The sequence below is a fragment of the Symphodus melops genome (assembly GCF_947650265.1).
Source record: "Symphodus melops genome assembly, chromosome: 7".
NCBI lineage: Eukaryota > Metazoa > Chordata > Actinopteri > Labriformes > Labridae > Symphodus > Symphodus melops.
The window spans coordinates 10,028,714-10,042,439 of NC_136697.1; the positions used below are offsets into that span (position 1 = coordinate 10,028,714).

The window sequence follows — 13,726 nt, forward strand, 5'->3', positions numbered from 1 at the left end:
CTCTTGCTTCAAGACACATTTATTAGGAAGCTACTGTACCACAAAAGTAAGGCTCTCTATAATACTTTAGGGATATTGCCTGCAACTTTTTACCAATAAAATCAATGTTCAGCTAGCCAAGGTTCGAAATTAAGGTCAGTAAGATTATCCTCAAAACATCCTTCAACACTAGCTGGTTCTAAATGGCTAAATGTGCTTAATACAAACAAACGAGACACTGGGTGGCACCTCTTCCCCTCAGTTGGGGCTCAGCTTCAATATGGCTGTCCAACACTGTAGAATTAGAATAAATAGAATGAGAGTTCCTCTAAGTTCCACTCAATTTACATTTCCAGAAGTCATTTTACTTCAAACCATCCTCTCAATTTGTGTGCAATCCATTTCCCTCTTGCACCAACAACTTCTATAAAAAGGACCACGCAGTTAGAAAAGATGAGAGCAGCTACTTTATTGCCAGCTCAATTCTGTGAGGCTGGAGCTTCTCTGTTTGCCTCTGTCATGGACTCAGCTCAAGCTTGCGACTAAAACTCTCCCTCCTGCTGCCCCTCTTGCACATACCCTCTGCTCGTTTTCCATTCAGCACCTGCCAGCTTTTCCCTCAAGTTCCTTGTCTACACCCATTGGCTTTTCCCTGTATTGTCTCTCAGCCAATCGGCTGCCAGCGTGCTAATTCTGCCAGACACCTGTTGCTTGTCGGCTCAGTACTTAAACCAGTCAGTTTGGCTTGTTTGACAGATTGTAGTTTGTGCTCCTGCTTGCTTCGTTTCCAGCCTGATTGTGTGTATTGACTGTTTGGATTTTTGACCTGTGCCTGCTTACCTGTTTTGAGTTTTTACCTGATGGCTCTGTACTTGTGCCTGGTTATCCTGATTTTAGTTTTTTTACCTCTGCAATGCACTGAATTGTACTCTGCCTGAAAACTTCAGTAAACTCTCAGTTGTTGCCTTACTCCTGCCTCTGCCCTTTGATTCTGCCTGTGGGTCTGTGGATTTTAACAGCCTCACTTTGTCCATCAGTGTTTGAACTGTGCAGACTGTTTCCCTCTGACCAGGTGGACAAAAGCCTCAAAGCTGTTAAACCTAGTTTTTGAGTGATGCCCCAAGTTCACTTTTTTATTGTTTGTGTAATTTCTAGTAGCTTAATTTGAGAAAAAAATTTCCATTCATATTAAAAAAAACTGCAGGCAGTATTTATGACGTCAAAATAAATGTGTATACTAAAAGGATTGACTGCCACCTTAAAAGACTTTAATCAATGACCTCCTTAAACCCCCCCCCCCTTTATAATACGTAGCTGTTACTGCTAACATGGCACAATCTTGAACCATTACAACCAGTTATCCCGGCCACGTAACGACGAGCAACAAAAACAACAACCGTATTTCCCCAGTAATAAATGAAGTATTTCTGATTCTGTTTCTACATCTACTTTATTCAGTGCTTTTCTTTACGTCTCATTCTGCATTTCCATCTGACCCCTCACAAAGCTAACACAGTTTTGACAGTTCATGATGAGTCGGGATCTGCTCAATGTTCTGCTCAACTGGTTTTTCTTTGCCAAGTGCTGTGCTCATGATGGACTAATGTTGGGTCTTTGTAAATAACATAATAAACAGTGAGGTACAGACCTGCTCTTAAGATACCATTCAATTCAATAAAATAGCACTTTATAAATCAAGATTGGTTGATTTTCTGTACTGATGTATGTCATGATTTGTTTAATTTAGTTTGTTCAAGATTGCATCTCATGCAATGTGACAACTGAGCATATCTCAAAGGCAAAAATATGATGCAGTCCAAAGCAGTAGACTGTAGCCCTTTGTCATTTTAAGTCTTACTTTAATAACCCTTCACAGAGGTATAATCGGAGGGAAAGTGATCCTCTGTACCGTCTTCAGATGTAGTGAAAGAGGCGTTACAGAAGCGAGATGAGATCAGCTGAGCCAGTGGGAAGCACAGCACTGTGTGTTTGTGTGTGTATGTGGAGCTCCAGCTGTGCCACGCTTCTGCAAGGCCGAAACACAATTTGAATTCACAGACTAGAAAAGCAAATATTACATTGCTGCAGAATCAATATGAATGCACTAAGATGTAATGACGGCTGAGCTCAGTGACGGAGCTATAGCAGAAACAGTCTGACAGGGTCTTGTAACGTCCCTGTAGGGCGTGGTTGGAGGTGCATGTTTCTGGCCCCAGTTAAACCGCGGTATCTTGTTTATTTTTTCTGGTAAACAAGCAAAAGTAATGTTTACATTCAAGATAAAAACACACCAGCTTTATGGGGCTAATCCTTCATAAGGTACCTCAAACTTATCCATGAATGTGTTGTTGTTGAAACATGAATGATATATAACACACACACACACACACACACACACTCACACACTCACACACACACACTCACACTCACACTCACACACACACACACACACACACACACACACACACACACACACACACACACACACACACACTCACACACTCACACACACACACACTCACACTCACACTCACACACACAGTGCAGCAGACAGTGCAACCACCCCAGAGGGAGAAATAAAGAGAGAGGCAGGGAGCCAAGGTCGTCCAGCTTGGACATCTGCAATCAAGCTTGCCATGAAATAATTTAGTATTCACATCAAGGCTGCAGCGTGCTCAATGTTGAAGAACATTGTTCTGAGATTACGTCTTTAGAGTTATTAATGCTATCTTGTTGTCATGTACATTTCCCAGAGGAAAACTCTGAAAGAGCACAGCATCATTTCTTTCTGTGTGGAAAGATGTATAGCTGTGTTTATATAAGTTGGCCCACTTCATTAATTCTGAATTAATTTGTGTTCAATAAATTACCTTGTTTTTCAAAGAAGTTTGTATGAATAAAATAAAGTAAGAAAGAAAGAAAGAAAGAAAGAAAGAAAGAAAGAAAAAATATACATATACTGTATATACTTTATATATACTTTATATATATATATATATATATATATATATATATATATATATATATATATATATACTCTAGATATTCAAAGCATTTACATCAATAATGTTCAGAGAGTCACAAACCCATATGACCCTATCTGAAACATTTCAAGTAAGTAAACTTTGTCTTTAACTTAACCAGAATTAGCTTTGACCTGAACTTTGAGCCAATTAGTGTCAGGAGGACCTTTCTTTCACTCCTCATCAGATACATCAGAAAACAAAAACACCACTCATAAACGCACACTTACCGACAGCCATCATGTAGTCCCAGCGGTCCAGCAGACACATGCTGAACTGCAGACCCTCGGGGGTCAGGCCTGCAGCAATCAGAGCCCGGCTCAGCTCTGGGTTCTGGCACACAGCGGAGGTCCAGGCCACCAGGAACCAAAGAACAACCAGCAGGATAACCAGGAGCAGCCGCAGCACCCGCCAGCTGGTCATGTAAGGCGTCCTCTGAGCCGTGCGGGACAGGAACACCTTTAACACCCTGAGAGAGAACAACAGAGCCTCAGTTTACTGCAGAAATGATCAGTGTATGGATACCACTGATTCCCTCATATGATTGACAGCTCACACCTCCAGCTGTTGCTCATGCCCACTTTCATTAAAATAAATTAGTTTGGTGGAAAGACATGAGCAGTGTAATTCATGTTTTAATTTCTCCTAGGGTTAGGAGCCACTAAACAGAGGGCAGAAGTACTGTATGTCTGAAAGAAGAACAAGGACACTCATTGTTTAAAACAAAATGAAACAGATATTTCACTTGAATTATTTTTCTTGTGGAAATTAGTTTTTTAATTTTTTCGTTTTGGAACTAAAATAATTTACAAACATATATGTCCAAATGCATGCAGAGCTGCTTCATCTATGAGCTGCACAATATTCACTATAAGGGAATAAAAACTACAACATATCAGCCAGTATAAGTTATAAGAAACAAAGTATGTATATAAGAAGTGGACCAAACATCAGCATTGCCCATCTACAGATCTGCATTACAGCAGTCACTATCTTTTTCAGTTTTGGACAGATGGGCCTTGTTAGGTCTTTTTGGTTGTCGACAGGTTTACTATGGTCGCAACTTGTCATTTATGTTATAACTGTAGCATAGCATGCTTTGCTATAGTATACTACCGACATTATGCATTTTACTTTACAACATAGCTGCACAAATATGCAATAGTTATTCAGTACTGGCTATTACTTAAGTCTAGATATCATAATCATATCAGCAAGGAAACAGTCGTATCATGGAATCCTAAGTGAGAGGTCAGTTTCAGATCTTGTTTAATGAAGTCTGGCTTTTTTTTGTATATTTTACCTTTACAGTTAATGAGAGACAGAACATTTGGTATAGACATCCATGAAAGAGCTGAGGCCGGGAGTCAAAACCTGAAGCTGATCAGTCGTGTATTGAAGGCTCCATATATGAGACCCCTGCTTCACAGACTGAGCCAAAAGAAAGCGCCCTTAACATTTGCTTCACTTTTGAAACCAGATTGCTTTTAAAGTCTATGTTATATAAAGTAATCAGTGTTCAGTAAAGAGCATGGACAAAGACATCATCTACTCCAATATCACCATAGTCTACTCTCTGTGCTCCTCTGCCCTCTTCATACCAGTCTGAGACAAATCTATTTGATCTTTGCATATTTAGGGGGACTGGGCTGTAAGAGCTCTCCTCATGGGTCACACTTCACGCCCACCTGGTGCAGAAAAAAAAATCTAATTGGTAATTCTGCCAAGGGAACTCTCCTGAGGACCTCTGACCCCCTTCTCCCATCTCAGCAACACTGGAGAGCAGAAAGTGAGTGTGGGTCTGAAGAGATACTTCAGCAAGCAGACGCACAGGGAGCAGACCTGATGTGAAATTCAAATGGGCTCATTGGTAACACAATGTCAGTGTGTGTGTGTGTGTGTGTGTGTGTGTATGTGTGTGTGTGTGTGTGTGTGTGTGTGTGTAGGTGTATGTGTGTGTGTGTGTGTGTGTGTGTGTGTGTGTGTTTGTGTGTGTGTGTAGGTGTGTGTGTGTGTGTGTGTGTGTGTGTGTGTGTGTGTGTGTGTGTGTGTGTGTGTGTGTGAGTGTGAGTGTGAGAGAGAGAGTTGTTTGTCTGTGTTTGAGAGGGAGCTGAGCAACTGAAAGTGAGAAAGACTCATTGGGCAAGTTAATAACTGAGAGGAGAGGAGAGGAGAGGAACTATCGCTCAATTTTGGTGAATATGAAAAAAAGTTCCAGAATTTAAAAAAAAAAAAAAAACATAAAATAAAGGGGGACTGAAGGGACTTCAAGAAGAGAGAAAGAATATTAGGTGAAGAGATAAGGAAGTTTGGAGGAGCGAAAGGAGGGATAGGAGAGGATATGGAAGACATTGCATTTAATGTTAACAGACAAGGGGATAACTGTAGAAAGGAAGAGAGGAGAAAAGAAAAGGAGTTAAGGGGATCACAAGAAGAAACAAAAAAGGAAAGAAGAGAATAATTAGGGATCTGAAGATGGAGAAGAGAAACATGCAAGGAGAGGAGAAAATGTCTATTTTTGGATTTTTTTTTACTACTTTAGTTTTCTTCTTTGGCAAAACAAATGATCATATGAAAGGGATAAGTTATATTCTCACCCGAATGATCATTATCACACTTCTGAATCCTTGCTTTAGTTATAGTAAAGTATTGTAACAGTACCTGTAGAGCTTGAGGACCACAGTGCCGTACATGATGGCGAATCCCAGCAGGCGGACCCACCTCAGGAGGATGCATCGAAACACGCTGGGATGGAAGTATAGGATCATCACCTACAGCGAGATACAACAGTTTAAGTGTTCGAAATGACTCACACATGTTGCTCAGTGAATCACTTCCTCTCCTGTGCTCCTCCTCTGACATGAACACAGAGAGAATCAGAAATGAAAATTATGTGGATCTGCAGTGCGTGAGAAGCTGGAGGCAGATTTGACCTTGTAGACATGAAGAGCTCCCACTGTATGTTGCTCATATGTCGGCCGTACAAACACAGCAGATATGAGCATTTTAAGTGTTAGATAATATCTCACTGGTGAAATAGAGTATAAAAGTTATTCATGTGAGAATGACTGCATCAGAGTAGGATTTGGATGTTGTTATCAGGCGAGTGTCACTTGCATACTGTATGCAGGGGAGGCATACAGTAATAGTAGCATGCACAGAAACATGTACAAAAGCATTCAGCGACCTTTATTAATCCAGTAAATCTGTCTACTTTACCCATAAATATTTTATTATACAGTCATTAAATTCTTGTGTAACATTTGTATAATTAACAGTTATTTGTATACTAGAGTCTTTAAGGACTAAGAGGAGGTAATGACGGTAAATGCCTCCAGGTAATCAGCGGTGAGGACTTTTCCCCAAGACTTTGTTTATGGAATGAAGAACGGAGAGCAAAGCTGCAGTTGATGCAAAACATGTAACAGGCACATTTGTAAGCTTTGCTTGCATGCAGACATCGGTTCATATACATTCACTATTGCTAAATGTATTTTAGATGACCAACCATAGTTTCCACAATTTTCATTATGGCTGATTTCATTCTGGCTTGGTTGCTCTCTACCTGGACTGTTTTCCTGTGTACAGTACAGTCAATGTAAAAACACAAGTGGATGATGCTACATGGGAGACAAACACAAACATGACGACACCTGACCGGGCAGAAGGTAATAGTCTAACTTCATGGGGTGACACCTGGGGTTGCCGATTAGATTTCAAGGTCAGGTGGGAAGCCAACCCAGGCCACCAACTGAAATGGCTACTGACAACATGTGTTAGAGAACATGTGACTGTGTGTACATGTGCAGCCCAGAATGCCATTTTAGATTTATAATAAATCTGAGAATTTCCAGGTTGGCTTGATGTTCGTTTCACCCCGAAACTGTGAAATCAAAGCATCCATTAGCATTTTTGTTTCTACTTTGTTTCATTTCATTGGAGTGCATCTCACAAGGGTGCCACATGTCACATGTCCACTGACCCGAGTGAAGCTTAGTTCTAATCTCTGCTCTGAAGATCCAGCACAGCAACTCTGTGCTCGTTTCTACTTCAGCAAAGAAAACCAAATTCACTCAGCTGATGGATAGACATCCTCCAAGGTGTTAAAGCTTGACTCCTTCCTGAGTCAGACTCATCCTACTGTTAGAATTTACTCTGCATAAATTCACATCAACCACACAGGATCTCATCTTTTAATTGTTGATAAAGCTTCAACTGAATATTCCACGTGTAAGTGCTTCAACTGAGTCCTCTTATAAGTCTGTATCATGCATGCCCGGAGGCGTTGATCCAAAGACGTAGTATGGAGGAAAACTTGAGCTTACTACAGACGAGACCTCTCATGCTCCTACGAGCAGTGAGCGTGGGATTTACATCAGGCCGACTCATCCACAAGTCCAACTGGCAGGTTAACTCCAGCTTTAGTGCCTCACATGGATTTATATCATCAAGACCATAAATAAATGCTGCCGAGAAGCTTGGCTCTATCTCTTATGCCACCATGTGATGTCCCCGGCTCATTACCTGTTGAAAGCCTGCATGATTGGTAGTTTAGAGCTTCCTATTTCTTTATACATTGGAAAACAGATTGACTGTTTTCCATCACCCACAGTATGTAATAAATGTGCAGGTGGGGGAAAGGCAAGTTTCCTGCAAGTTAAGTTATTGATCACCTTTTGGCTGCTATGACTTATAACAAACATAACAGGATCTTATTTCCCTTCAGGATAAAGATCAACTCTGCTACTGGGATAAACAATGTACGTTTACTCAGTTGCTCTTGTTTTTGTCTGGATTTCCCCTCTGGGGATCAAAAAAGTATTATCTGCATTAACACCTTTAATTATTAACAGGTTTTTTTCATTTCTGGAAAGTCTTCATTTTGACAAGCAATTGAAAACTCATGTCCTTCAGTAGATTCTATATATTATTACATTTATATATTTTTCAGTCTTGGTGAGAGGCCTTTTTGTTTTAGGCTGAAAAAGGAAGTGAGACTTTGTGTTGACTGAGTGTTGGTTTGAATTCCTGAGGTGTTATTGTCAGTAATGACCAAAGAAATTATCTCCACACATTGAGTAGCAGTTACATTATGCCTTCATATGAACTCCGTGGATGCACTAAAACATTGCTACATGGATGTACTGCCTCAAATAAAATCAATAAAAAACAACTGAAAACTGTATAATCTGACATGTTTAACACATGGAGATTACCTAATCAGGGTCCAGATGTTCACAATGTTTCAGCTTTTGGGCTAAAGCTGCATTGTACATTATATCAAATCAAAATCATCTTTAGCTACCTTTCGAGGTTAAAGGTTTTTCGTGTGTGCTATTTACGGTAAATAAGCGAGGTTATATTTACTGTGAGCATGCTACAACAATTCACCATTACATTTATAAACTGCATTAAAGATGGACGACTTTAGAGTTAGCCAAAAGTGAAGCCAAAACATTTGGCACTCCCCTGGGTGCAGTTTATGTCATGAACCCTGTCTCCTCAATGTTAAATGATGGGACATGGGTCAAACTAAAATATCAAAATACACGTGAAATAGATTTCTTATTTTAGGTTTTCATCTTAGATCAGGACAGAGTGGCGATGCGGTCAACCTGTGGCTACTGATAATTATTTATGTGTATTTTTTTTTACACATTTATTTAAAACAATATGTTTAAAGTTATCATTAGTTTATATACATTATATACATTTCTTCATTGTCCTATTGAGTTCACACATCATGTACAGTTTATTCTTCTGTATATCTACATTACTATTTTTAAAAATGTGTATTTATCTTATTATTCTTTCAGTTTTGACTTTTTGATTTCTGTATTGCTGCTGCAATGCCTGAATTTCTCCTTGGGGATCAATAAAGTAATATCTTGTATTTTCTTATACATCAGCCTTGTGACTGACTTGTGTTGTCTTCTCACCTAACATGAGCTGTGTTAGCCTCTCTCACCCCTCTGCACTGGCAGGATGTAGCTCTTGTTAATGGACGGATGGATTACAGATGGATGGATTAAGCACTTCCCTGAGGAGCAAAGTGATGTAGCCCCGCTCCACACTGCTTTGGCATTAAAGAGACAGCAGCTATCCAGAGTAATTAAGCTTCAGTAACAACAACACCTGTAACCTCTTTTTTCTCGGAGAAGAAGCACAACATCTGTGAAAAAAATAAACAAGCAGGCAACCCCGAGGCAGGAGCAGTCTGTCTGTAAGAAAACCTAATTGGGAACATGAATAATGGTGTAAACTTTGCGTTGCAGAGAGAATAATGAAAAGATTAAAAAAAAAAAATCTGAGGTTTGAGGATACCAGTTCAAGTGTAATAAAGAAATGTTACAGGGACATTATCAGTGAATTCATACAGCGCATCGGCATCATAATTTGATATATTTGTTGTACTATATAGTTTCATATAGTTTTCAAAATGGCGCGATCAAACTGGAAACTGTCCGAAACTGTCCGAATAAGAACTTTTAACACAGTGACTAAACTGACACTGGCCATGTTTTCCGGCCTCCGTCGGTTCTTGTTCAGTTTGGTTCAAGACGTTCATCTCCTCATGATTAAAAAAAATGACTCACAGAAATCAAAGCACTTCTGTTCCCATCTACAATCCTCATCAAATTCTCACAGTGCCAAAGTCTGTCATTGGTATTCTGGTCATAAGTGAGCGTGAGCCAGGTCCATTTTATAACCAATAACAGGATTTAAGTGTGTTTCTTTTAATGATCTGCTAACCATGTGAGTCATTCTACAGATCAGGATGTGATATATTAGTAGGCATGTGGAGAAAAGACAGCTATGTATTAATAGAAGGGGTTTTGTTTTATATAATCATTTTGGAAATGTAATTGCTTCCAAAAAAACGTTGCTCCATTTTCAGAGAAAGATCTGTAAAATAACAGGGCTTTCTGAAGGATGAGGGCCTTATTTTCCCTTTTTTTTTTTACCAGTGATGGTACCAAAAGAAACTGAAATGAGGAGAATGATGTTAGTTTTGTGTCCGTGCATTTATTACAGCACTACAACCAGGAAAACATTGAACTTAGCATCAGGGAAAACAGAGAGCTGGTTTTGTCTAAAGTAAAAAAAAAAAAAACTACCAACACCTCTTAAGCTTATTGGTTAACTAAAAGTCTGTTAAGTCTATAATAAAAACAACAATCTGTATCCTAAACCATTTCCTTGTTGACAAGCCTATAAAAACATTTGTTGGAACAACTCACAGAGGAATAGTTAGTTTTTTGAAGTGGGGCTGTGTGAGGTACTTTTCAATGGTGTTTAGCTACAGGAGATGTTCAACACTAGTCAGAGTCCCTGCACTGAAGCTATACACCGCTGTGTACAGGGCTGGATTTACCCCATAATTACACTATTTTTACAGCCATACACTAAAAAAAACATAAACACCAGGTAATTGTCCACTACATCTAGAAAGGTTTTATTTTAGTTTCATTGTGTCATGCAACACCAGGAGGAAAGTGTTAAACTGATTTGCAAGCAGAAGTGAATCCTCGCTCCTTTATTCTGAACAGTTCATGTGGGCCTGGCTTCAGCTCCACACAAACACGTGACTGCCATCAAACTATTTCACCCCAGAGAAGAAGGCAAATATTACCTCCTATTTTGAACCTTCTTTCCAGCATGTATTCATTTATTTTGAGGCCTACTGTATATGAGGGCAGCATTACAGCCTAAATACACAACCATATATCATCAGCATTTAATGATGATATGGTGAACATGCAAGCAAACAGTGACTTAATACAAATCAGGCGTATAAAGGTTAAAACTACTTTTCACTTAGAATCATTTGTCTTGCAACTTCATAAGTTCAGTATTTTCACTTCTATCAGCTTCATTTGAGGTCATCATTAATTCCATGGACATTTATTGATAGACATAACTAGAATTGTGGATTTGACTGAAACTGTTTAAATCCACTTCTTAACATATTTCTAGTTTTACCTTAAGTTCAACAGTGTTTCCAATATGGAACGCCACTTCAGTCACCAATGGGTAACATCACTGAGACAACGTCCATGATATTGGCCTCAATGTGCAGTGTTCATTATTGATTTGTTTGATAAAAACAGATTTACTGAGCAGATTTGTGTCTTTTGGAGGAAAGTGTTGTTCATAATCTTCAGTGTCTTCTCTCATGCTCCTGCCTCTACAGATCTAATTGCTAACTTGTGGTTTCGATTAGCCTCCTGCCTGGCACCTTCATGTCTTTGCCTGCTGGGCAAACATCCAGCCTCCCCGTGCTCTGGTCCCCATCACAGACCAGAACCATAAATCTCTTCCTCAAAAACAGGTAAAAGTAGGCCATGCTGTTTCTGACTCCCACAAACTTGAATACACAAATGCAGTAATGCTAACCATGCATGAATGCACATGCAGATAGTTACATAAAATATGAAGTTTTTGATCCACTTAATTTATAATCCATCCTGCCTATACACACACAAACAGATTCGCAGAGACAGACATAAAAACACTGTCACACCCTTTGCGCAGTGCTTCCCGTGTGGACAGCATACCCACGGGAGACTTTCAAATAAAAAGCCACATTTTTATTCTGCCCTGAAGAGAAGGTGGCCCTTTTGGTTTGCATCCAACCTCCCATCCCTCTTCCATCAATTAATCAGCAGATGTATTTTTAAAACAACTTGTGCTAGAACTTGATGGACTGTTTAAAAATGCATTGAGCACCAGAAGCGGAGCAGCTGCAGCAGCAAACTCAGCTGAGCAGGTTGCTTGTGATGGCAGCAACAATAGTGGCAACAAACGTTAAGACAACGAGAAAGGAGACAGACACAAAGGTAAGGTGCAGGGAAAGCATGCAGAGGGGTAATGAAAGGAAAACATGAGGGGAGAAGGAGAGGGAGAAAAGGTAGAGACAGGCAGGTGAGGTGCAAAGAAAAAAGCAGCAGAGCAAAGGGAGGAAGAGACGCTTGAGTGTATCCAAGTGCGTGTGAATATAAGAGAGTGGCAGGGTATTTTTGGGGAGCTATTATTGGTACTTGAGCTATCCTTAGGGCTGAATGGGGAAGATGGAGGATAGATGGATGCAAAATCAAAACCAATTTGAGTGTAATGACTGGTCACACAAGGACAACCCTGTAATACCTGGGGCCTTTAATCTGGTGCAAGACAACTGCCAGACTTCACACGCTAATGCTAATATCTTTCTTATAGTAACACTCCAGAAAGTCAAGAAAAAAAACCCATTATCCCAAGAGTCATCCGAGCCCTCAGAAAATCTTTCTTCTCAACAGATTTTACATTATTTTTTTAAAATGGCGAACATCCAGCCACCAGGCTTTGTGTTTGAGGACAGCTTCGGATTGGCGGCCTGTGCGAGTATTTGAAGGGAACGAATCCCCCGGTTCCATCAGATCTCATCGACGCAAGTTTCTTCCATCTGTTTCCTCGCTAAAGATGGACTTCTGACGCAGCACTCCAGGTGCACTGTGGGTTGTGTGCACAAGTGTAATCACACAGACACACACACACGTCGACAGCACACATTGGCAGGGACCCACATGGACCTGCTTACTCGTACAGACAACAGAAAGGCTTGCAAAGGCGCACACACAATGAGACTCTCGTACTACTCATGCCACCAACTGTGATGTCCAACTCTCTGTTTCTGTCCAGCCAAGAATCATAAGCATAATACAGTACAATACAGTGGAGTGCAATATTATAACAGCAGCCAGCTGTCCCTGACGAAAAAGCAAGCATGGTTTACTGCCTAATGTATTCACTCATTGATATCAACAGAAATACTATTTTAGAGAAGTTATCTTTTTGCCTTGTCAAAATAAATGCATAAAAGGTTATATTCAACACACACACACACACACACACACTGGCGGCCGTAAATAGAGTGCCCAATACTTATCTCTCTCAGAACGCTCTGTTTCGGTGTGTGTGTGTCTCTTTAAATGCAATGAGCTCGCCCCCCCTTAGTTTTCCTGGTAGACATCACTCCTCTGTAGCGAGAATAAAAATGACAGACCTGCACAAAAGTTTTGCTCTAGGCTGGGGTTGGGGTCAATGGATGGAGAAAAAAGGGGAGGGGACCTTTTTTTTTTTATCATAATCTAACTTGTGATGTCACAAGTTGAGCACATTTGAAATGGAGCCATTTTCTGTGCTTTGTAAGAGATGGCTGTATTTCACATTTGAAATACAGCCATCCAGTCTTTTGGGTTGATAGACACTTATGTTACCCAAATAAATGTTCAAAAAGAATGTGAAAGTAGATTTTTCATAATATGTCCCCTTTAAGGCATTAAAGTGAACAAAGACACTATGAATGACTAGCAGACTGACTGAGTACAAAAGTAGGCGGTGATAATCAGGAGGAACACTTACTGGGAAGTAGAGCAGTAGAGCCCCGAACAAGATGGCTTCCAGGAGAATGAGACCAGATGTTCGGATGCTCTGTAAGTCAAGAAAGGGAAAAAAAGAGTAATGACATCAATCAACCAAAATAATCTTAGAGAGAATGTGCTGTATTTATGGTTTAGTGTTTTCAAGTAAAAGATCTCTTTTAATGATCATTCATGTGGTTTAAATAAAATGCATGATGCATGATAAGAGGGGCCGGTGTTTACACTTGAGATCCTGTTGCTGCAAATCTGAGCTGACACCACAGTTTGTTCATGCACAGTATTTTGGAGCAATTGTAGCTGCAG

At 40.0% G+C, this 13,726-nt stretch overlaps 1 protein-coding gene across 1 annotated transcript in view; it reads right to left on the minus strand.

Annotated features, from left to right (window-relative positions):
• The window catches only part of gpr158b (G protein-coupled receptor 158b), a 72,584-nt gene that overhangs the window by 21,287 nt on the left and 37,571 nt on the right, over positions 1–13,726 (minus strand). Inside the window, exons 5-7 of the mRNA XM_079349407.1 lie at positions 13,404–13,472; positions 5,664–5,773; positions 3,233–3,471 (exon numbers count right to left, since the gene is read on the minus strand). Coding sequence (XP_079205533.1) covers positions 3,233–3,471; positions 5,664–5,773; positions 13,404–13,472 — 418 coding nt within the window. The remainder of the gene's footprint in view (positions 1–3,232; positions 3,472–5,663; positions 5,774–13,403; positions 13,473–13,726) is intronic.